The sequence below is a fragment of the Aquarana catesbeiana genome, linkage group LG05 (genome assembly GCF_042186555.1).
Source record: "Aquarana catesbeiana isolate 2022-GZ linkage group LG05, ASM4218655v1, whole genome shotgun sequence".
Classification (NCBI taxonomy): domain Eukaryota; kingdom Metazoa; phylum Chordata; class Amphibia; order Anura; family Ranidae; genus Aquarana; species Aquarana catesbeiana.
Genome location: NC_133328.1, coordinates 392,682,627 through 392,706,280, shown reverse-complemented (window position 1 = coordinate 392,706,280; position 23,654 = coordinate 392,682,627). Strand labels below are relative to the sequence as shown.

Genomic DNA, 23,654 nt, shown 5'->3' with positions numbered 1-23,654 from the left:
TGTCTGCAAGGTGAATGGGCACGTTTGTTTGAGCTCTCTCAAGCTCCAGGTCTTGAAGTCCCAGCATGGTTCTAAAATGAATCAAGAGATTGACCGATCAGATCCATTTGAAACAAGCTTATATGCTAAGATAGATGGTACCTGAGCCTCGCAAAGAAGACGCAAGGATCCTGCGAGGTTTTGCCTGTAATGCAACCTCTGGGTGCTGGACCATGTGTAGTGGAATCCTGGACACCACAGAGCTAAGGCATTTCTGCTGGGTGCTGTACAGGTCCAAGGGAGTGGACCCTAAAGCATGAAAAGGGTACCCAGTCCTTGAAGGTCCTCAAGTGACAGGAACACGCCGTGATGGGTGAAGATTGGGCTCTTCATTTCTAAGGTTGCCCTGCGCCTGGACTGGTAATTAAAACTCCCCCTTATTTACTTATTGTGGGATGCCCCATATGTGTAACAATCTGTCAATCTAGCTAAGGCTGGAAACCTCCGCTGGGGGGAGTTTTGGGCTGAATTTTTGGAAAGAGTAAGCTTTCTTGTTGTCTTTTGCTGTCTTGCTGTGTTTTGTGGACAGTCCGCACACAAAGCTGTGGGATACAGAGCAGGCTCTAAAAACCTTTCACTTTCAGCAGTTCATTCCTCCTTACCCGGGTCACGTGAGTCACCAGGTGTTGGTTGGCAAGCTAAAGAGCCTTGCAGGATTGTTGCATAGGGGCTTGGTGAGCCCTATTAAAGGGTCTCCCTTCTGGGGTAAAATACTAAACCCAGATACTCCCTTTTTGTGACTTGCAATGTCTTAAAAAAAGAGGAGTCGGGCTAACACTACAGGAAAGGGCACACCTATGTCGTCAGTAGCTCCTGAGGAGCCTAGTCGAAACCCTAGTGTTGTATCCCCTGAGAGACCAGAGGCTTTCAAGCAATCTGAGCTGCTGCACCTGTCTGGTATTGTACCTACAGTCAACGCTGCTGCTTCAGCCTTTATCACCAGGGATGAACTGTCCTCAGCCCTCGCCGGGTTAGAGCACAGGATTGCTGGCATGATTGCCTTCATCCCGTGGGGTGGCTAGAAGCGTGTCAGATCCCCCTTCCCTGAGCCTCCTAATTTGGAGCAGGAATGGGTTGAGGATGGGGAACAGCTAAATGCCAAGGATTCTGTGGAGTGCCTGGCAGATGAGTCTGCTTCTTAGGAATCTGTGCCAGAAGATGTCCAGTTGGTATCAGCCTCTCAGTTGCAGAGGCTTTTGATCCAAACTCTGACTGAGATGGTTCGTTCTACCTTTAAGTTACCTCCTGCAGAGGTTTCTGAGCCTCCCTTGTCCTCTTTGAGTTCCCTGAAACCTCCTCAGGTTGCACAGGCTTTTCCCTTGCAACCACTGTTGGAACAGGCGGTGTATGCTGATTGGGAACATCCTGAAAGGATTTTAGTTCCTCCTAAGAGGTTATCCCTTTTATATCCAATGCAGGAAAAGTTTAAGAAATGGAGCATGCCAGCCGTAGATGCGGCAGTCTCTTCCTTAAAGAAGAACTTAACTTGTCCAGTGGATAACACACAGGGCTTGAAAGACCCTGTTGACAAGAAACTGGAGTCCTTATCAAAGGCTTCCTTTTCTTTGGCCAGTTCAGCTATTCAGCCAGCGGTCGTAGCAATTGAAGTCTGCCAGTCCTTAAGGGATCAGGTCAGACAGCCTGATAGGCCTAATCCGGAGGATGATCTTGCTGAAAATAGGGTAGATATTCCTCGAGCGCTGTGTTTTGCTGTAAATGCCTTAAAGGATTCTATACAGCAAGTCTCTCGTCTGGCTATCCTGTCTGTACACATGCGCAGACTTGTGTGGCTTAAGAACTGGTCAGCCGAGCTTCCCTGTAAGAAGTTATTGGCAGGGTACCCCTTCCATGGGGAATGATTGTTTGGTGATGATCTGGACAAGTGCATACAAAAGATTTCCGGAGGAATTCGTTCTTTACTTCCTGTAAAGAGAAGGACAAGGCGTTCCTCGTTTAAAACCTCGGGGACTTCCTCAGGTATTTCAGCAACAAGGCAATTCCGCCACCAAACAGGGCGATAGAGCTAGGGGCAAGCCGCAGGGCCAGGGCCAGAAAAACCCTGGGTCCAGAACTCTTCTAAACCCGGCACCAAGCCCTCCTTTTGAGGGGATGCCCCCACTCTATCGGGTGGGGGGGAGGCTGCTCCACATGGGAACATAAGGCCAATCTTGGACCCCTCTAATATCCCTGAACCAACATCTGTTAATCCAATCCTTCAGGATGGAGTCAGTCTGCTCGGTAGTAGCCTCACTCCAGATGGGAGACTTCTTAGCTTCCATGGATATCAAGGACACATATTTACATGTACTAATCTTTCAGCCTCATCAGAGGTTCCTGCGATTTGCAGTAGAGGAACATAATTTCCACTTGTGGCACTGCCCTTTGGGCTTGCCACAGCACCTCGGGTGTTTACAAAGATCCTAGCACCTGTACTGGGTCTTCTAAGGGCCCAGGGGATCTTGGTGCTTGGATACTTGGATGACCTCCTGCTCAGAGATCACTCACTACAGGCCCTGGAACACCATGTAGCCTGCACAGTGCGGTATTTATAAATCCTGGGCTGGTTCATAAATACCGAAAAATCAGCATTGAGACCAGCTCAGAGTCTCAAGTATCTAGGTCTTATCCTGGATACAGTCCAGGCAAAGGTATTTCTGCCACACATAAATATTTGTGCCCTGAAGGTTCAGGTGCATCAAGTAAAGGGCACCAGGCAACCCTCCATTCGGCTCTGTATGAATCTTCTGGGAAGGATGGTGTCCTCCTTCGAGGCAGTTTCCTACACTCAACTCCAGTCCAGGCCTATACAAGAAGACATCTTGTCGGCTTGGAACAGGAGAGCACAAGCCCTGGATTACCCAGTGTCCTTATCTCCCCAGGCACGCTTAAGCCTAAGATGGTGGTTGCAGGATCGGAACCTGCAAAAGGGAAGATTCTTCCTCCCGGTGTCTTGGAGAGTATTGACCTCAGATGCCAGTTTCTCTGGCTGGGGAGCGACCCTAGAGGGGCTCACAGCTCCAGCTCAGGGGGGATGGTCAAGGGTAGAGCAGAGCCTGCCCATCAACATCCTGGAGTTACGGGCGGTATGTTTGACCCTACTTCCTGGACGGTGGAGTGTCAGGACTGCCCCATCAGGGTTCAGTCCTACAATGCCCCTGCAGTGGCCTATATCAACCACCAGGGTGGTACCAGGAGCTGTTCAACTCAGGAGGAGATGAACCATATATTAACCTGGGCAGAGGGACATGTGCCGGTTCATGTGTCGGTGGTCCATATCCCGGGAGTAGAAAACTGGAAGGCAGATAATCTAAGCCGCCAGCAGATCTGCCTGGGGGAATGGTCCCTACACCTAAACACATTTCAGGAAATCTGCCAGCCCTGGGTATGACAAGAGGTCGATCTATTGGCATCCAGGTTCAACAACAAGCTACAGCAATTTGTGTCCCGAACATGGGATCCCCTGGCAATCGGAGCAGATGCTCTAGTAGTTCCATGAAACCAGTTCTCCCTGGTTTATGCTTTTCCCCCAGATCTCTCTCCTTTCACATTAGTTGCGCATCATTCAAAGAGTGGGGGTTCCATCATCCTGGTGGCACCAGCCTGGCCCAGAAGGCCCTGGTTCCCAGAGATCGTGTAATAGACGGGCCATGGGCATTTCAGCGCCGCCCCCATCTACTGTCTCAAGGTCCTATATTCCACCCCAATTTACAGTCTCTAAATTTGACGGCATGGCTATTGAAGCCAGGGTGTTAAAGGATCGTGGCGTCTCGCGACCGGTGGTGTCTACCCTAGTGAATGCCAGAAAAATGGTCACTAGGAAGATCTATTATAAGGTTTGGAAGATATATATTGCTTGGTGCAAAGCCAAAAAATGGCATCTTTGGAAATACGCGATTGGCAGAATTCTCTCTTTTCTACAGTTGGCTGTGGAAATCAGATTGGCTTTGAGTACAATCAGGGTTCAGATTTCGGCCTTGTCAGTATTCTTCCAAAGACCATTAGCCTCCCATTCACTGATCCGAACCTTTATGCAGGGGGTAACTCGTTTGCTTCCCCCCATTAGGTCACCTATGTGTCCTTGGGACTTAAACCTGGTACTGTATGTGTTACAGAAACCGTTTGAGCCTATCCTATGGAAATTCCATTAGTCATGCTGTCACGCAAGCTAGCCTTCCTGATGACCATCACCTCGGCTAGAAGGGTGTCAGAGTTGTGGCCCTTTCGTATAGGGAACCATACTTGATCCTTCACCATGACAGGGTTGTGTTACGACCTGTTCCATCCTTCTTGCCTTAGGTGGTGTTGGCCTTTCATTTGAATCAGGACATTGTTTTACCTTCTCTTTTCTCTCAGCCTCATTCAGCAGAAGAGAAACGACTGCACTCCTTGGATTTAGTGCGAGCAGTCAAAGTTTATTTGTCTAGATCTGCGGAGATCAGACTCCTTTTTTTGTTTTACCAGGATCCAAGAAGGGGCAGGCAGCTTCCAAAGCTTCCATTGCCAATTGGGTCCACCAGTTGGTCATTCAGGCCTATGGTCTGAAATGTAAAGCTCCTCCCTTCAGGATGAGAACTCATTCTACCAGGGGTAGAACCTCCTAGGCTTTTCGCCATCAGGTATCTGTGGCTCAGATTTGTAAGGCTGCTACCTGGTTTTCAGTGCATACATTCACAAAATGTTATCAAGTGGGTGTTCGAGCAGCCGAGGATTCGGCTTTCGGCCACAGCGTACTGCGGGCTGCCATATAGGTCTGATAGCTATTGTTTTGGTAGGGTGTCTCCCTCCCCTCTAGGCTATTGCTCTGGGAAGTCCTAGTAAGTAAGGAATAATAGCCTCACTCTGTGTCACATGATGTATGATAAAGAAAATAGGATTTTTTCATCATACTTACCTGTAAAATCCTTTTCTTTGAGTACATCACAGGACACAGAGGTCGCTCCCCTCTTTTTGAGGATTAAGTGCTTGCTACAAAACTGAAGTACTTCCTTAATGGAATAGGTTAGATAGGGGATCACTTCCTGTCTAAAGACCTTTGGTCTACTAGTGTCCATTCACCTGGAGATGAAGTATAACCCAGTAAGTGAGGAATAATAGCCTCACTCTGTGTCCCATGATGTACTCAAAAAAAAAAAGGATTTTACAGGTAAGTATGACGAAAAAATCCTATTTTTTCAACTTGTACCCTTCATGAATATAGGAATGAAGTGAAGAATGCTGTGATGTAGGCTGTCTCAAACACATTACCGTATATATGAAAAATAAATGACTTTTGACACTAGTAGTGAATATACATCATCAACAAGTGATAGAACATCATACAAAAGCATTGCATAGTGTACACAGTTTAGATGGATAAATAAAGACTACACTCTGCAACTTATAAACCTCTCTGCCAATCAAATAAATAGCAATGGCGGATTGTTTGTATGTGAATGAGCAAGTAAAGACATGACTTATGATAAATGAAAGTGTAAGTGTAGGCAAACAGATGAATACACAGATGGAATACACATGTGTAAACAATGTGTAAACTGTTTAACATGCTAAAAAAGAATTAGTCAAGACTATTTGCTTTTCGTCATTGTCATTACAGCAATAAAACTTGATCAGGGCTGTGATTGGATGGTAAAGGTATAATATCCTTCAATCAGCCAGCTCCTTTTTTTTTGATTCACAGCAGTGTGCAGAGCCTAATTGTCTCTATTTCTTTCAATCTGAGTACTGATGTACAGGGGATTACAGGAGGCTAGTACAAAGGCAGCCTAGGTTCTATTTAAAAATACTTAAATGGATTACATGAAGGTATTTTATTCTTATCTACACTTACACTTGAATGAATGAATAGCATTCTACTATGTATAGTGATGATTTAATTAAAATATACAGTTGGACTTGTCAAATCATATCTTAACCTAAGGACACAAATATAATATATTGCATCTTTCCAGTCCATAGATACTGTAAGGTGACTGCTTTCATTTTTTCATTATTTTTTTCCTTAACGCTCACTCACTATACTGTGTCTATAAAGAAGCAGCATTGGTTGGTTAGGACTACTTTAACCCCCCCTCTCCTTAACTCCATAACATAAAGGGTAGGTGTTCTGTATTCCACAAAGAAAACTGGGAACAGTGTAATGCCGTGTACACACGGGCGGACTTTTCGGCATCAAAGTTCCAATGGACTTTCGATGGACTTTTGACGGACTTCCGACGGACTTTCGAACGAACGGACTTGCCTACACACGATCACACCAAGGTCCGACGTATTCATACGTGATGACGTACGACCAGACTAAAATAAGGAAGTTAGTAGCCAATAGCTGCTCTAGCGTCAGTTTTCATCCGTTGGACTAGCATACAGACGAGCGGATTTTTCGACCGGACTCGAGTCCGTCGGAAAGATTTGAAACATGTTTCAAAGCTAAAGTCCGTCTGATTTTTGCCCGATAAAGTCCGCTGCAGGTCCGATGAAGCCCACACACGGTCAGATTGTTCAACGGATTCGTCCCGTCGGACCAGTCCGGTCGAAAAGTCCGCCCGTGTGTACATGGCATAACTGATAAGAGTCAGCGGAATCAGAGCATAGGAAATGAATTGCTCACAAAATTTCTTGCCAGGATCAGGTATTTTTTGCACTTATTAAACAGATATAGTAAAACTGTGCAAATTGGTGGTGTTCTATAGGCTGAGGTTTGGATTCCCAGTTTTAACTTAAAGGCCCTTATCTATATATTGACTGTCATTAGAAGTCTGGAGTTGCATTTTTGTCACTTTTTGCATATTCTGCACCCTAACCCTCTCTTCTTGAGTTTATTATGCCTTAATAAACTCTCTTAAAGTGGAGGTAAACTCCACTTTTAAACTTGTACCGACAAGCAACCTATAATAAGGCTTACCTGTAGGTACAGTGCATATCTCCTAAACTTACACATTTTCGGAAATATTCACTAGCGATGCTGCCGGTGATGTCATCAGCGCATGCACGCTGAAGGTACGGCATACCCGTGCCATACCTTCAGAGCTCCATGCCAGAGCTGAGGGCTCCTGCGTGCATGCCTGGGAGTGATGTCATTGTGGCTCCTGCCATTCATACAGCCGGAGCCCACAAACCCGGAAGGAAGACCGGGTGAAGATGGCAGCATTGGGCATCCATGACATCACTGTGCAGGAGGGATCAACTTTACAGGTAAGTCTGCCATAATGTGCTAGTATGTGGTACATACTAGTACATTATAACTTAACCCTGCAGGGGGGCCCATTTTTATTTCAGTGGTGGTTTACTAGTGCTTTAAATGCTCCCAATTTCTTTTCACTTCAGAAAGTGTCAAGGATTTCACCTTGAGATTTGAAACACTAAGGCACCAAGCCACCTGGGGGTCCTACTTATCTGGCCATGGCTAAGGAAGTGCTACAGGTATATTTATCACCCCAAAAGAAAGAGAGTCAGGAGAGTCAGGTAACTAATATTTTCAAAATGGGAGGTCAGCAAAGGCAGCCAACATATTTCTTTCAAAATCTTTAACAAAACCTGCTCTAGACTCGTGGAGAAACAGAAGTTATATATCCTTCTCTCCCCATTCACAGAATGTGTTGCATTCTGTCCAAAGCTATGCAAGGACTTTTGTCAATGGTGGAGAGGACAGAAAGGGACAGGCACCTGTTGGGATCCACTTCAATGTACTTCAGTGTTAGACCTAAAGTTAATAAACTGTGCAGTATCAGAAACTGTGAAAAGGACTGGGCATCACCAGAGAGAAGACATGGGACTGACATGTGTTTTATGACTGCAAATGTAGCAAAAAAAAAAAAAGAAGATATTTTAACTAAACTACAGCTTTAAATTGAAGAATAAATGTGGCATACCTAGAGTATTTGACATCCAAGGCAGATCATATTTCTTTAACACAAAAGACATATAGACAGTAAAAAATGTGGTTGTCTCTTAACTCTAGAGGTCAGTGTCCAAGTAACCACTTACATTCATGTATAGTGGAAAATTGCCCCTTGCACGGGTGGTCAGAGTACTTGGGAGATCAACTAATTATTGTTTACTGCTTATGGAAATCCTAGAAACCTCGGGAGGAACCCTAGGCTGCCACAGAAACCTGTCTGAGGAAGGGTGGTCTATAAAGTCATATTTATACATATTTGTCAGTACAGGGGTGAATCATACTTATCAGAGAGCAATAAATGTTGAATTAGGGGAGAATGGTCTGTCCATTAGCAGGCCAATAGTGTTTTAACAGAAGGTAATTGTCAACAATGCACAACATGTTAATTTTGTAAAAAAAAACATGCATACCTTGCAGAATAATGAAAGCTGCACAAATATATAAATACTGCACAAATATGGACTTTTCATGGCAATGACTCTGTGACTCAATTGGAGTAAGTGGCTGCCTAGCATAATCTTTTGAAGACTTTATATGACTCTATAACAACAGGCAATCATTACTTTAGAAACATTTTCAGGACAGCTATTTGCGTCTATCCTTATCAGCCATGGCCCTCACAGTGAAGTCCAGGGTAGCTCTTGAGATGCTCTCCAGCTACACTGCTATACTGATGCATTTACAGCTACCTGGGGCAGAACCCTCCCATTTCGTGCACAGGTTATTAGACTTGGGACCTCTTAGGGAAATCATATAGTATATTCAATTCATATACTTTATTACCTTACAATTGTGATTACTGTTATGCTCTGTTTTTATTTACAGTCAGGTCCATAAATATTGGGACATCAACACAATTCTAATCTTTTTGCCTTTATACACCACCACAATGGATTTGAAATGAAATGAACAAGATGTGCTTTAACTGCAGACTTTCAGCTTTAATTTGAGGGTATTTACATCCAAACACGTGGCTGCTATGTGCCGAGACTACCTGCTACAGAGAATTGGACCATATGCTGCTGTGTTGAGAGCTACTGTCTGCAGGGACCAGAGGGAAGAGACTCACATGCTGCTGTTTCAGTGCCAGTTGTCTCCCAGTGCTGTTCCAGAGTATTCTAGAGCTCCAGGTGTTCCAGTGTGTGCCTACCGTGTAATGCCAGGAGACTTCTGCATCAAGACTCCAGAGCTACTGGAAGTCATTGTTTATCTCTGAACCAGTAAAAATGACGAGAGGCCCCTGGAATCTATTTCTGCTTGCTCTATCTACAAATACCCTCAGAAGTTGAAGGTGAGTGATCCATAAAAGACCGAGGGCCCCAACTCCAGCAGTACAGAGTTTAGGTTTACTGGCCAGTGACTAGGGTCTTACAGGTTTAAGTAAGAACTGTTAATGCTGTAGGCATGTGTATTTTTTCTACTGTGATGACAAGGAGTAACTTCTTAACCTCTGTGTGTGGGTCAGTTTTGTTCCCTCAGGCTGGCCTAGTGTTTATGGTAAGGTTGTTTTCATAGGAGGATGTGGAGAATGATTAGGTGTTTTCACAGTGGTCTGTGTCACATGATGAACTGTATTTGTGATGTTATATTAAACCCTTCTAACCTAATTTTTCCTTGCATGGCTTTTCCTGTTAATAAAGCCCATTTAAACTGTGGTTTCACTTCAGGTACAGGGTGGATCATCACTGGGCAGGGCAGGAGGACAAAACAAACCAGCGGCTTCCCACTGGAGCAGGCTAGGACGACCCAAACAATTCAGTGGTTCCTCCGGAGGCAGATAGCTCAGACTGAGCCCTAGAAAGTGTGCTCCTTAAAATAGTGGAGCTGACATGAGTGATAGTTAATGTAGAGTTCTTTGTTGTTCGGCTTCAAATAATATACAGAAGGATTAGAACCTCTGTTTTTTACTGGTGCTTTATAGGTTTGTGCCCTCACTTCCTTCTCTGGTGATTGTTGTTATTTGGGACAGAAGTGGTTTAAACACAGGCAGCAATAAAAACACTTTTTGTACAGCGGGGTAGGGGTGGCTTTTTTCTTCCGTCTTCAACTCTGTGGAGAACAATCTTTACTTTCTTTCCCAATTATTTGTGACACCTAGAAATTCCTTCCCTCCTCTCATGTGCAATTTTATTTTTTTTTTAGTTCTTAGCATATGTACATTTTAGGTGCTGTCTTTGGTCTGGTCACAAAACATCACCTTGTCCTCTTCCTTGTCTTTTTGCTGTGGCAGTGGGCAGTCCTCAATGATGCAGAGAAAGAAACCCATGTAATGTTGCGGGCACTGTACTCTGCTTCATTTATTTGTGAGACCAAAGCAACTGGATGATGTGCCCCCAGGGAGTGTGTTCTGGACACTTAGGACTCACAGGCAGTAGGTTGACTGTCACTGGGCATCATTCATCCCAGAAGAGGAGCAGCAAGTAGGACTAATGGAAGATGAGGAGTTTAGTACTGCAGCATGGTGAGGATAAATATTGTTTTGGGGGTTTTTGTTTACATTTTTCTTTGGGGTTGGACTTTAGTACATTTAACCTGTTGTATATCTCAGATTATATTTGCAACAGTGCTATTGATGATCAAAAGACAGCCAGCTTTTGCCAATCACTTCCTCTATTTGATCGATCAGTTTGGGTACAATTAGCCTTCTCTTACATGGTTCGTGTCTCAGCTGGTCCCTGCTGAACCGCCTGAGATCTGAACCATCTATGGTCATCTTAACTTTAATATAATTTCCATTTATGTATACTTCATCTGAAAATTCTCAGTCTTTCAATAACTATATTGAAAAATAATATACACTATATTCAATTCATTTTTTGTAATCCGTATTAGTTTTGTGCCTTGAATTTCTAGAAATAATGAATGAAGGAGTAGTGTTTCATTGCTGGCAGAGTCTCTATAAAGACATTCTGCAGTTTATTTTTTACTACATATGGCAGCTTAGTTGCTTTTTCCCTGATGCTCTCGTCATCTGGGTGACACATACAGTGCCTGAATAGGGATGATATTTCAATACTTCTCTTACACCCACAGTTTTCACAGTGAAGAAAAACAGCATTGCATTTCCTGGCAAAGGTTTGGAGTCTGTTGGTATAATTACTTTCTTGGACAATCAGATAATTACACCAAATGACTCTGAAGAATGCAACACTGCTATAATGTGCAATGAATATACATATTTCCCAATAAGTAAACTGTGCATGTAGCTGTCTTTTTTTAGCCACAGATAAATACTATAAGTAGCCTTATTTATGGTATTAAAAGTATGGATGTAGAAAAATCTGTAGTAATCAAATTGATGATCATTTTCAGCAACTTTTTGCGACCAAATTAAAAGTAGATTTCAGGGAGACAAAAATAGCAGGGCACAGCTGACCTTGGTTGCTGTACTAAATCCCTGCAGTTTTGGCATTTTTATTTTCTAAATGGCCCATTATCTGAACCTTGGAGAAATAGAAGCTAGTATTTTCCCTGTAGATGGAGGCTGCACAGCACAGAATCATGTAACCAGAGCCTTCAGATTGACCTTCAAATACTAAGGAAGATTTATTGAAGCTGACTACAATTGCTGATATAAACCTCAGAATAAAGGTGAATTGAGTGGCCTCTCTGACATTAATTGTAATATTTCCTTAATAGCTAGAGTAGTTTACTAATTTTCTTTAAGTCCTGGGGTTGCTCAGTGAACAATGGTTTGTGACTAGTTGCTAAGGGTTACTGGTGTTGTTGAGTCGGTGTCAAAGTGAAGCTAAACTCACTAATAGCTAAAGGTGAAATGATTTAAAAATTTAACAATATGTAAATAGTATATAAAGGAAATGTTACCTTGTGCTCCTTGACTGAATAACAGTCTTGGTATATAATCCACATCCAAAAAGTTTGTCATTTTCAAATATCTATGGAAAGTCAAGTCACCAATAAAAACCTGCAACATAAAATAATACATAGATTAAAAATAAAATACATACATATACTGTATATAAGAACCATCTACACTCTATCCAAAGCAAAAACGTTGGCTGAAGTTGAGCTTTAATAAATATATGTATTAGGTTGGTTCAAGCACATACACTGTTTTTCATTCCTTGGCAAGCAGAATGGGACAAGGATTCCAAAACGTTTAAAAGACTTTTTACCCCTTTCCTGTCATTAAAGTGGTTGTAAACTCAGTCTATAATGAGACTTACCTCTAGGTAATGTAAATATCTCCTAAACTTGCACAGTTTAGGAGATATTCACTATATACGCTGCTGCCGATGTCATTGGAGCATGCACACAGAAGAAACTGGCCACTGGTGCCGTTTTTTTCAGGACCCATGCTGTGACCGGCAGCTCCCACACACATGCGTGGGAGTGATGTCATTGCAGCTCCGGCCAATCACAGCGCCGGAAGCTCGCGAACCCGGAAGTAACTCCAGTGAAAGATGTCGGCCATGGGAGCGGAGTGCAGGCGCACTGCAGGGCATCGTTCTAAGGTAAGTATTTCATAATGAGCTAGTATGCAATGCATACTAGCTCATTATGCCTTTGTCTTGCAGGTTTTTTTTTTTTTTTTTCGGGAGCTTTACAACCTCTTTAATTGTGTTCAGATCTGGGCCATACCAGAGAAAAGTCGCATGCATCCAGAAGGGTACTGATTCCATAGCTCCCAAATTAAAAATACGTTTAATTTTAAGATTCACTCATCGCTTCTAATCACATTTTTTTTTTGTTATTATGTCTGGTTTATTAATCTTTTTTTCAAGCCCCAAGTGGATATTTTTGATTTGTTAATTTTCAAATGGCCACCTAAACTCAGGAACCTCACCATTTACAAAGTTAACAACCTAGGAGGACAATATGCACTGCCCATAACACAAGCTTGATCCCTTCCAGAGAGATTACCACCCTATTGCCTTTAAGATCAAAATATAAATCAAGATGGATAATAAAACTCAAATAACAATGGTATCCCTTCTTGTATAATAGTGTTGCCTATTTGCTTATGTGTCCAAACTGGCTATACCACTAAAGTGGAACTTTAGTCAGAAAATTAAGTCCTGCTAGATCACTTCAGACTGACCCCTTTTGCTGGTATAGCAATGTAAAACATTAAAAATAAGTGCCCATACTGTTTAACCACTTGCCGCCCGCCATATAGCAGAATGACGTCGGCAAAGTGGTTTAATTACCCTGACTGGACGTCATATGACGTCCTCAGGATATTAAGCTGCTGCGCGCCCCCGGGGGCGCGCATCGCGGCAATTGCTGTTGCGGGGTGTCAGTCTGACACCCCGCTACACCGATCTAGGTAAAGAGTCTCTGACGGAGACTCTTTACCACGTGATCAGCCGTGTCCAATCATGGCTGATCACAATGTAAATAGGAAGAGCCGATGATCGGCTTTTTCTCACTCTGACAGACGCGAGTAGAGGAGAGCCGATCGGCTGCTCTCCTGACAGGGGGGGTCTGTGCTGATTGTTTATCAGCACAGCCCCCCCTCGGATGCTACCCAGGACCACCAGGGAAGCCGCCCAGGACCACCTGGGAAGCCGCCCAGGACCACCAGGGAAACCAGCCACACTGAAATACTGATCTGTGCAAAGGCAGCTGCCAATCAATGCCCAGGCAGCTGCCAATCAGTGCCCACTCCCATGCCTACCACTGCCAGTGCCACCAGGGATGCCCATCAGTGCCGCGTATCAGTGCCCATCAGTGCCGCGTATCAGTGCCCATCAGTGCCCATCAGTGCCGTCTATCAGTGCCCAGCAGTGCTGCCTATCAGTGCCCAGCAGTGCTGCCTATCAGTGCCCATCAGTGCCACCCATAAGAATCCATCTGTGCAGCCTTTCAGTGCCCATAGGTGTTGCCTAACAGTGCCCATCAGTGCCCACCAGTGCCACCCAGTGCCACCCATAAGTGCCCATCAGTGCCGCCTATCAATGCCCATCAGTGCTGCATATCAGTGCCACCTATCAGTGTCGTCTACCAGTGCCCATCAGTGCCGCATATCAGTGCCCATCGTCAGTGCCCGTCAGTGCCCGCTCATTGGTGCCACCTCATCGCTGCCGCCTTATCAGTGCTCGTCAGTGCCGCCTTTATCAGTGCCCATCAGTGAAGGAGAAAACTTACTTATTTACAAAATTTTTAAACAAAAACAAAAGCAAAACTTTTATTTTTTTCAGAATTTTCGGTCTTTTTTTATCTGTTTCGCAAAAAATAAAAACCGCAGAGGTGATCAAATACCACCAAAAGAAAGCTCTATTTGTGGGAACAAAATGATAAAAATTTAGTTTGGGTACAGTGATGTTTGACCGCGCAATTGTCATTCAAATTGCGACAGCACTGAAAGCTGAAAATTGGTCTGGGCAGGAAGGTGTCTAAGTGCCCTGTATTGAAGTGGTTAAAATCCAGTAATATACTGTCTCACCCTGCTTTGTACATGTTCAGTTGCTCTCTATTTTTAGGCACTACCGAATTTGTAATGGCCGATCTGCTGTCAGCTTAAAGATTTACTGTTGCTCAGGGGTTCTGGGCTTCAGAAAAATGGCAGCCTTCAGCAACAAGAACAGTAACAATGCTGGAAGCAATTTACAACACACACTAAATTTGGCTGCAAAATTATTATTGTGGAATGTATGCTTCTTGGTAAAGAACATTATTTTTATCAAGTTGTTATGGGTAAAGTTCCACTATAATAGTATGCCCAACTATACTATTATACTAGTATATTTAGAGGCTTTTTATATATTTATATACAGTATGTATTTTAGAAAGAGTAGGGGAGGGTTAAAAACACTGTCAGTGTTTTAGTTGCCATCACTTCCTACCCTGTGGAATCATCAGGAACTGAGGGAAATCACCTTTTGGACAGCTGCCACAGGTACAAGTGCCCCATTGGAAGATTTATCCTCTATTCTTGTTCTGGTGGCCACTCAAAATTTTGGATTTACCCTTACTTTCATTCCCTGTGATACTGGTGAATCCCTATAATGGAGCAAAGAAAAGACATTCTTTCACCCAGGGCAAAGAATCAGTTTGCCGTCCCCCTCCTTACCGGGACAAAGTCAGTCAGTGCCCTGGATGAAGATGCCAAACTGCTAAAAATGCCTAAACAGGCAGCTGCTGCAGGGAGGAAATATACAGTAGGTAATAGATACTAGTAAATGCCACCCCTCCTGTCCAGTGTTGCAGGGAGGCACCACAGAGGCATAAGTGGGGTTGCTATTGTGACCCCTGATACTACACCCATGAATAGTGGCTTCTCCAGCATTCAGCAATTTGGCAGTGTAAGGCCCCTTTCACACGGGTGGACCGATCGGGTCAGTTGTTTCTTTTAGGCGGACCCCCCCCCACTGCCCTCTATGGAGTGGCGCATGTAAATGGACATGTGTCTGTTGATACCCGCCAACATCCAAACCGATCCTATCAGCTAAAAATAGACAGGTAGGGGATCTGTTTCCCATCCTCTGGTGGATTGGATGACAGTTGGCTGTAAATGGACAGGCAGTCTGTTTACATCCGACTGCCCATAGAGGAAAGTGGGCTGTGTCTCTGTCTGCTCTGCATAGGTGGAGTGAACACAGACTTGTCATCCACCTGCTCAGTCGGGATCAGTGGAGAGATCCCATGCTGAGCAGGCGGATCTGCTGGAGAAGTCCGCCCATCTGTGTGAAAGAGATAATGCAAGCAGCTGATACAATAGACAGGGGGATTAGGCAGAAAAGTGGGAAAATCCCAGGCCACAGCTGTTGAGTCAGTCATCCCCTTCTCCTGTGGTTACCTCCTTTCCCCTCTGGTCCCCCCTGTGTTCCTCTGGTCCCCCCGTGCTCCTCTGATCCCACCTTGCTCCTCTGGTCCCCCTTGCTCCTCTGGTCCCCACTGTGTTCCTCTGGTCCCCCCTGTGTTCCTCTGGTATCCCATGCTCATCTGGCCCCCCCCCAAACTCTGCTGGTCCCCCCTGTGCTACTCTGGTCCATCTGTGCTCCTCTGGTCCTCCCATACTCCTCTGGTCCCCCCTTGCTCCTCTGGTCCCCCCTTGCTCCTCGGGGTCCTCCTTGCTCCTCTGTTTCACCCTTGCTCCTTGGGTTCCCCCTTGCTTGGGTTCCCCTGTGCTCCTCTGGTTCCCCCCTTGCTCCTCGGGTTCCCCCTTGCTCCTCAGGTTCCCCTTTGCTCCTCTGGGCCCACTGTGCTCCCCTGGTCCGCCTTGCTCCTCTGGTCCCCTATGTTCCTTTGGTCCCCCAAACTTCTCTGACCCTCCCTACTCCTATGGTCCCCCCTGTGTTCCCCTGCCCCTCCTGTGCTCATCTGGCCTCCCCCATGCTCCTCTTTCCCCCCTGTGTTTCTCTGGTCCCCCCAAACTTCTCTGACCCCCCTGCTTCTCTGGTCCCCCCTGTGCTCCTCTGCCCCCCTATGCTCCTCTGGTCTCCCGTGCTCCTCTGGTCCCCCCAAACTTCTCTGGCCCCCCTCTGCTCCTCTGACTCCCCCTTCTCTGGTCTCGCCTCAGCGCTCACCTCCTCTTCCTTGCTAGTTGTGCAGTGTGGGCTGAATAATGAAAATATCCTCGTTAGCTCATCTTATGATTTGGAAGACAGTCAGCCATACAATGTTATAACATAAGCTTCCGTGACACTCGTTCTCCTGGTCTTTCCTTCCCCCGCTCTCCATCTAGATTTCTCGCAGCTGCAGACAGGATGGAGAGCGGGGAAAGGAAAGACCAGGAGAACGAGTGCAGCGGAAGCTTATGTTGTAATTTGTGTGGCTGCCTGTCTTCCGGATCGTACTATGAGCTTCTCCGTGCCAAGGGTATTGTCACTATTCAGCACGCACTGCACAACTAGCAAAGGAGAGGAGATGAGCGCTGCGGGGAGACCAGAGAAGGGGGGCAGAGGAGTGGAGAGGGGACCAGAGAGGGGGGGAGGGCAGAGGAGCGGAGGTGGGCAAAAGAAGGGGAAGGAACAGAAGTGGCAGCTGGGTCAGCTTTACAGGTACATACCGATCCCTGTATTTTCCTCCTGCAGCAGCTGAATGCTAGCAGGAGGTAGAGGAGGAGAAGGATAAGCTTCCCCCCTGCCCCCCCCCCCCCCCCCCAGTTTTAGCCCTAATGGGGACACAAACTGCAATAAAAATGTTCTAACGCCTAACCTTTTTTGGCCAAAACCAAAAAAGTTTGCCTTTAGTTATACTATAACCACAAAATATCAGCTTTCTTAGAATTAAAGAAGATTCAAATCACTATTAAAGGACACATTTACTAAAGTATGAAGATTGCCATTGCTGACCTCTCCTGTTGAAAAAAATGGTGGCCTGACCCATGGGCGTCCGCAGAACTTTTTTCAGGGGGGCATCATTTTAAGAAAACCCATGCTCCACCCCTTTTCAACAATGTTATGAAGGGTAAGGGGCTTAGTCATTATCACATAAAGTGCATCCCATTATATGCAGCCTTACTGTGCCCATCAATTGCAGCCACATTGTGCCCATCAAATGTGACCTGTACAGTATGGAGGGTGTACAGTATGTGTATATAGAGGGGGTGGATGGTATTAGTATATACAGGAAGGAAGGTGGGTGTATAGAGCTGTATACATGACAGATGATGTATATCTGCAGCCAGTGATGATAGTGGAAGGTCTCTATATACAGGAAGGAAGGTGGGTATATACAGCTACCTGAATATAGAGACCTTCCTCCATGATCACTGACTGCAGATATACATCATCTGTCCTGTATACAGCTATATATACAGGACAGATGATGTATATCTGCAGTCAGTGATGATGGAGGAATACAGGAAGGAAGATGGGTGTAATATAGCTGTATACAGAACAGGACAGATGATATGATCTTTCCTAACTCTGGCACCCCCCTTCACTGATCATACCTGTATTCATTCAGCTGCCCCCCTCATCTGTATATATATGTCAGGCCCCCACACACACAGCTCTGCCACCCTGTACACAAACAACCTCCTCCCTTTATTTGTACTCACAGCCCCCATTTGTAACGTGGTCTTCCTTCTCCCAAGTCCTGTTTCCACATGTCCCTGTGAAAATACAACAGGCAGCAAAGCAAACACGAGGGGCACACATACAGGAAGCAGCCAGAGGTGGCAGTAAAGAGCTCTGGAAGCTCAATGACACAGATATGCAGTAGCTGTGGAGCCGACTCGCACAAACACAGAGAGACAGCACAGCTACAGATGCGGCCGCAGCGGACCCTTAGTAATTCCAGGGGGGGGGTCACTTGCCCCCCTTGTCACTACCTACGGACACCCATGGCCTGTCCATAATGCAGAATCAATGGCTTCAGAACTTTTGTAGTCACTGACCTGGAACAAGAGTGCACATCAGGAGTTCTGACTTCACTCTGACACTTCTAATCTGCATACTTGCTCTTAGGTCAGCAACTCAGCAAGTACTGATGCTGGAAACAGGAAAGCAACTAACATTTTCAGAAGAGGTCAGGAATGCCAGCCTTTTTAATTCAGCATACATTTCCATTAATTCATAATGCATATTTATTTCTATCCTCAAAGGGTAATAAAAATCATGCAGATATTCATGGTGTCATAACCTGGAGTAAACAAGTAAAGAGAACATGGAACATGTCAAGTTGCTATATCTTATAAATATAATTATATTACATTGGTTCCCTTAACTATCAAAAGTTACTCTTGTGCGTTCAGCATTTTAGATGGATGAACTATGTTTTACACCAGCATCCACATTGTTGTAAAGTAATTAAACATAAAGCTAATGAATAGTTTATAATTGTCTTCTATTTTGGATGCAATGTAAGAAGATAAATGCCTCAGTGGTTGACTCACAGCAGTCACTATGCTGGAGCATGGCCTAAAACGATGTCAGTACAATCAAACGCACTGCTAGGAGCTATATTGATCTCCCCAGGGGGCATTATACCCTGTGCATTAACCTATTAACATAAGTGTACTATTGAAGGCTGTTGTAACTGCTTCTATCGTGCAGGGATTTAATCTATTGCAAATACAGTATATCTGTATTTGTCATTCACCTTTCACATTTTTTGCACACCTATGATTTAGACCAGGCTTATGATTGTTGAGCTGATGTGGGACTGCAGAACCCAACGTGTCCTCCTAGCTTACACAGAGCAGGACATGCTAAGCCCTTGTAGTTCTATAACAACTGGAGCTCTCTGTTATATTATGAGTGCCAGTAATGCTTAAAATACAGTACAAGTATAGTGCTGCTTTCACCTGGTAAAGGATGTACTCCACTTAAACCATGAGTGCCATTCACAAATGTATAGAACATGTATCTGTATAAAAAAACACAAGCACAAATAAGAGGTGAATACCCACAACATGCAGTAGGTATTCTAGTGGATAGCAAAAAGCAGATGAGTGCTAACTTTTATCTCTTAACATTTTATCAAAGCACATCTCCACAACAATAAGTACTTACTGCCTAATGTCCTGATACGATGACTCCAAATCAGCGCCCACGCCAAGTTTCCTTAACCATAATAAAACTGCTCGGCACAAGGATTAAATCTGATTCTTCGACTAGAACCTAGATGAATAATGCATAGCATAAGGCGGACTTCCTGTGATCAACTGATAAAAATGGCTAGTAGCTGTAACCAGGGCAACAGATTGCTTTAGCACCATCATTTTAATATCCTTCCCTTACCATGAAGGAAATCACTGGCCCTCCCTTATAACTTACTTGGGTTTTTGGAAAGAGGCAATGTATATATTCCCTTTCAAAGACAGCTTTTTTTTTTCTGTCACTATGCAAAGGAATGTCATTATCATATGGAATTTACTGCATACTCTGAAAAAGAATTACATTTTAAATAAAGATTATGGCTTTTAGCATCTTATGGTAAATTATATCATTTGGTTAATAGTTCATTCTTCTTATTGCCAAATTATTCACTGTATCTTTTCATCAGAATGTTTTACAGCAAATATGTACAGCATGCTGTAGAAGACTGTTAGTAACTAGCAATTCAATACCACATGAAATGAAATACGAGTGCAGTTCAATTACAGTATTTTTGCAATTCACAAAAAAGCTTAAATAAAGGACTGCATTTTCCTTACCTTCTCCATTCATGGCAAAATTCCTGCAAAAAAAAAAAAAGCAAGATCACCTATTTAACAAGACATGCCAATAGCAATATTATTGTACAAAGAACAGTAACCTACAGCAACCAGATCTGCAGATATCATTCCACTGCAGGCATATCAGTGAAAGATTTGACCTGATTCTGGGATATATGGTACTGCACCTTGCTTTTTTAAAGGGCAAAGGCGATTTGTAACCAACAAGAGTTCATCTCACTCTAGTCTGATCTGTAAAAGATGAATTCTGAAAGGTTTCTTTCGGTTTTTACTCCTTGTACTGTACGTTGCTCTTTGCTTGAATAAATTCAGCCAACTATCATTTTGCAAGCTATACGTATGCTATATATACAGTGTGTATGTATAGAACTTACCAATGTTTCAACCTTTTCCCAAATCTCTCCTTAAAAATGAATACCACAAAACAGCAGCCAGGCAGAAAGAACTCACAGCACTTCAAGCACAGATAGAGATTATGAACGAAAATCTTGTCAGCTATGCTGTCTTTTCATTCTATGACGATGTTAAGCCTTCCCCTCTGAATTCTGAGTGATAACTGTTTGTTATTAACTTGCGTTACCTGCTAATTTAAGAGAGCTGAAAGGGTTTTTTTTATTTTTTTTTTTCATCATTGAGTGGTTTGCGCATTCTTTATCTGCCCCCTCAGATTTCATTAGCATGGAACATATTTTGTGAAGGTAAGCAGCAGAACACAGCCAATCCACCTTTTGTACAGTTTTCTCTTTCCAAAAGCTTACTGTGCTGTTATTGGATCAGACGGTACAGGGAGTATAATTATTACATCTGTCTGTGTTTCTAAGGAACGACTATCTAATTGATTGCCCGCAGGTTATGTATGGCTGCTATGGGGTTTTACTCAAACCCCAACACTGCTGATGACTCAGACATTAGAGAAATCAATGAGAATAAAGAACAGTGAAGAGGTGGTACACATACGTGGGGCTACAGTTTCAAATCAGAGAGATAGAATACACAAGGGGCTGGAAAGGATGTTCATAATAAAACTGCATTTTATTTTTCATACAGTGGTCATGGCTCATATGGAGGTTAAATAGGATATATTGTCATTTACTATTTGCAGGACATGCTACTGCTTTCTGCAGAAAAACTAAAGATAACTGGGCTTATTACCTAAAGCAAATCAGCTAAAATTATGTGTTGCTCCACTTTATAAGCTAATTTATACCTGCACAGAAATTAAACTGCTGGTTATTTTGGGCAATATACACAGTGTTGATTACAGATGATTTGATAATAGCATTAATAATTTTTCTGAAACAATTTCAAGGGCAATGGTGGACCATGGTGAGCTCAGTGCAGGATATAAATTACAGTCACCCCAGAGCAGGGGCAAATCAATATATGATGAGCTCCCACAACAAAAATATTAGGGGCCTTCTACATCTCTACTTCCTTCCTCACAGACAGTTGCTTTAGTATTAAAGAGTAACTCCATATTTTTTAGAGAAAAAAAATCTTCTTTGGGTGGTCATTGTGCACTGTAAAAAGGTTAATTTACTTTGTTGCAGATTTCTACCTGTTTCTGCTCTAAAGATATAGATGTTTGTTTGAACATGTACTGTACTTTGTGATTCTGAATGAGAGGGTATGTGTTCATTATAATCAGCTGGTGCACACTTGGTGTTCTGATGAAAAAGTTGCAGTGTCTACATCCCTTTAGAAGTAATTAACATTTATTATTATACAGGATTTTTATAGTGCCAACTAGGGATGAGTCGAACACCCCCCGGTTCGGTTCGCACCAGAACCTGCGAACGGACCGAAAAATTGCACGAATGTTAGAACCCCATTGACGTCTATGGGACTCGAACGTTCGAAATCAAAAGTGCTAATTTTAAAGGCTAATTTGCATGGTATTGTCCTAAAAAGCTTTTGGGGACCCGGGTCCTGCCCCAGGGGACATGTATCAATGCAAAAAAAACTTTTAAAAATGGACATTTTTTCAGGAGCAGTGATTTTAATGATGCTTAAAGTAAAAAAAAAAAAAAGTGAAATATTCCTTTAAATGTCGTCCCTGGGGGGTGTCTATAGTATGCCTGTAAAGTGGCGCGTGTTTCCCGTGCTTAGAACAGTCCCTGCACAAAATGTCATTTTTAAAGGAAAAAAAGTCATTTAAAACTGCTTGCGGCTTTAATGTAATGTCGGGTCCTGGCAATATGGATGAAAATCAGTGAGACAAACAGCATGGGTACCCCCCAGTCCATTACCAGGCCCTTTGGGTTTTGTATGGATATTAAGGGAAACCCCGCACCTAAATTAAAAAAAGGAAAGGCGTGGGGCCACCAGGCCCTATATACTCTGAACAGCAGTATACAGGCGGTGCAAACAAGACAGGGACTGTAGGTTTGTTGTTAAGTAGAATCTGTTTGTAATTTTGAACTGGTACATTTTTAAAGTGTAGCTCCAGCCAAAAAATCTATTTTAAGCTTTTTGGAAAACATATGGAAGGGTTATCACCCCTGTGACATTTGTTTTGCTGTCTGTGCTCCTCTTCAGAAGATTTCACCTCATTTTTTGTCCCAATAACAAATGTTTTTTGAAAATGTGGGGTTTTTTGTGAAACAAGGATTGGTGATAAAGCATCAGTGGAAAGGAGAAATGTTTTTCTCATATTAACTCTTACAGGAGAGAATTTCCCTTCCTAGGGGTAGATTTAATCTCACTTCCTATTGTCTCCTTCCGTTTGCAAGTAGGAGTCGTAAGTTGGATGTTTGAAAGTAGGGACCTGCCCTATATACTCAGCAGAAATTTGGGCCTTAGGTGTTGTTGTGGCCACAACACTGTAAGCCCTCACAGGGCCCTGCTGTGAAATATTAGATCAAGAATTGTAATTACATGCCCCTGTTGAACAGGGGCTGAAAAATTGGGCCTTTGGTGGTGGTGGTGCTGGTGCCACAACATTGTAACTCCTCAGTTACTCTTGGTGGGTGCAGGAACGGGCCCTGCTGTGAAATATTATATGAAGAATTGTAATTACATGCACCTGTTGAACAGGGGCAGAAAAATTGGGCCTTAGGCACTGGTGCCACAACACTGCAACCCCTCACAGATGCTATAGTTGGAATGCAGAAACGAGCCCTGCTGCAAAGTATTGCATCAAAAATTGTAATTACATGCCCCTGTTAAACAGGGGCTGAAAAATTGGGCCTTAGGCACTGGTGCTGGTGCCACAACACTGCAACCCCTCACAGATACTCTAGTTGGAACGCAGGAACGAGCCCTGCTGCAAAGTATTGCATCAAAAATTGTAATTACACGCCCCTGTTAAACAGGGGCTGAAAAATTGGGATTTAGGCACTGGTGGTGGCGCCCAGAACCAAAAATGTTCTTACAAGCTATCAGCATGATCATTGAGGAGGAAGAGGATAATTACTCAGGATAGTCACGCAGCATCAGCATAGGCAGTCTTTGAAGGGATCTGAGATTTCAGAAAAAATTATGCGGTTACATCAGCATCAGGTGCTTGGTAGCTGGTGGTTATCCAAGACTGATTCATTTTTATGAAGATCAGTCGATCGACCGAGTCGGTGGACAGACGCACCCTGTGATCGGTTACAAAGCCTCCAGCAGCACTGAATGTACGTTCCG

The 23,654-nt window shown here is 43.8% G+C and overlaps 1 protein-coding gene across 2 annotated transcripts in view; it reads right to left on the bottom strand.

The window, feature by feature from the left end:
- Positions 1–20,735, bottom strand: part of PHACTR1 (phosphatase and actin regulator 1) — a 508,271-nt gene extending 487,536 nt beyond the window's left edge. The window contains exons 1-4 of one of the 2 annotated variants that reach the window (XM_073631073.1): positions 20,399–20,735; positions 20,004–20,026; positions 19,360–19,467; positions 11,759–11,858 (exon numbers count right to left, since the gene is read on the bottom strand). In XM_073631073.1, coding sequence (XP_073487174.1) covers positions 11,759–11,819 — 61 coding nt within the window. In that variant the 5' untranslated portion in view covers positions 11,820–11,858; positions 19,360–19,467; positions 20,004–20,026; positions 20,399–20,735. The remainder of the gene's footprint in view (positions 1–11,758; positions 11,859–19,359; positions 19,468–20,003; positions 20,027–20,398) is intronic. The other variant, XM_073631075.1, reaches the window with a different exon arrangement.
- Between the last annotated feature and the right edge of the window lie 2,919 nt (positions 20,736–23,654).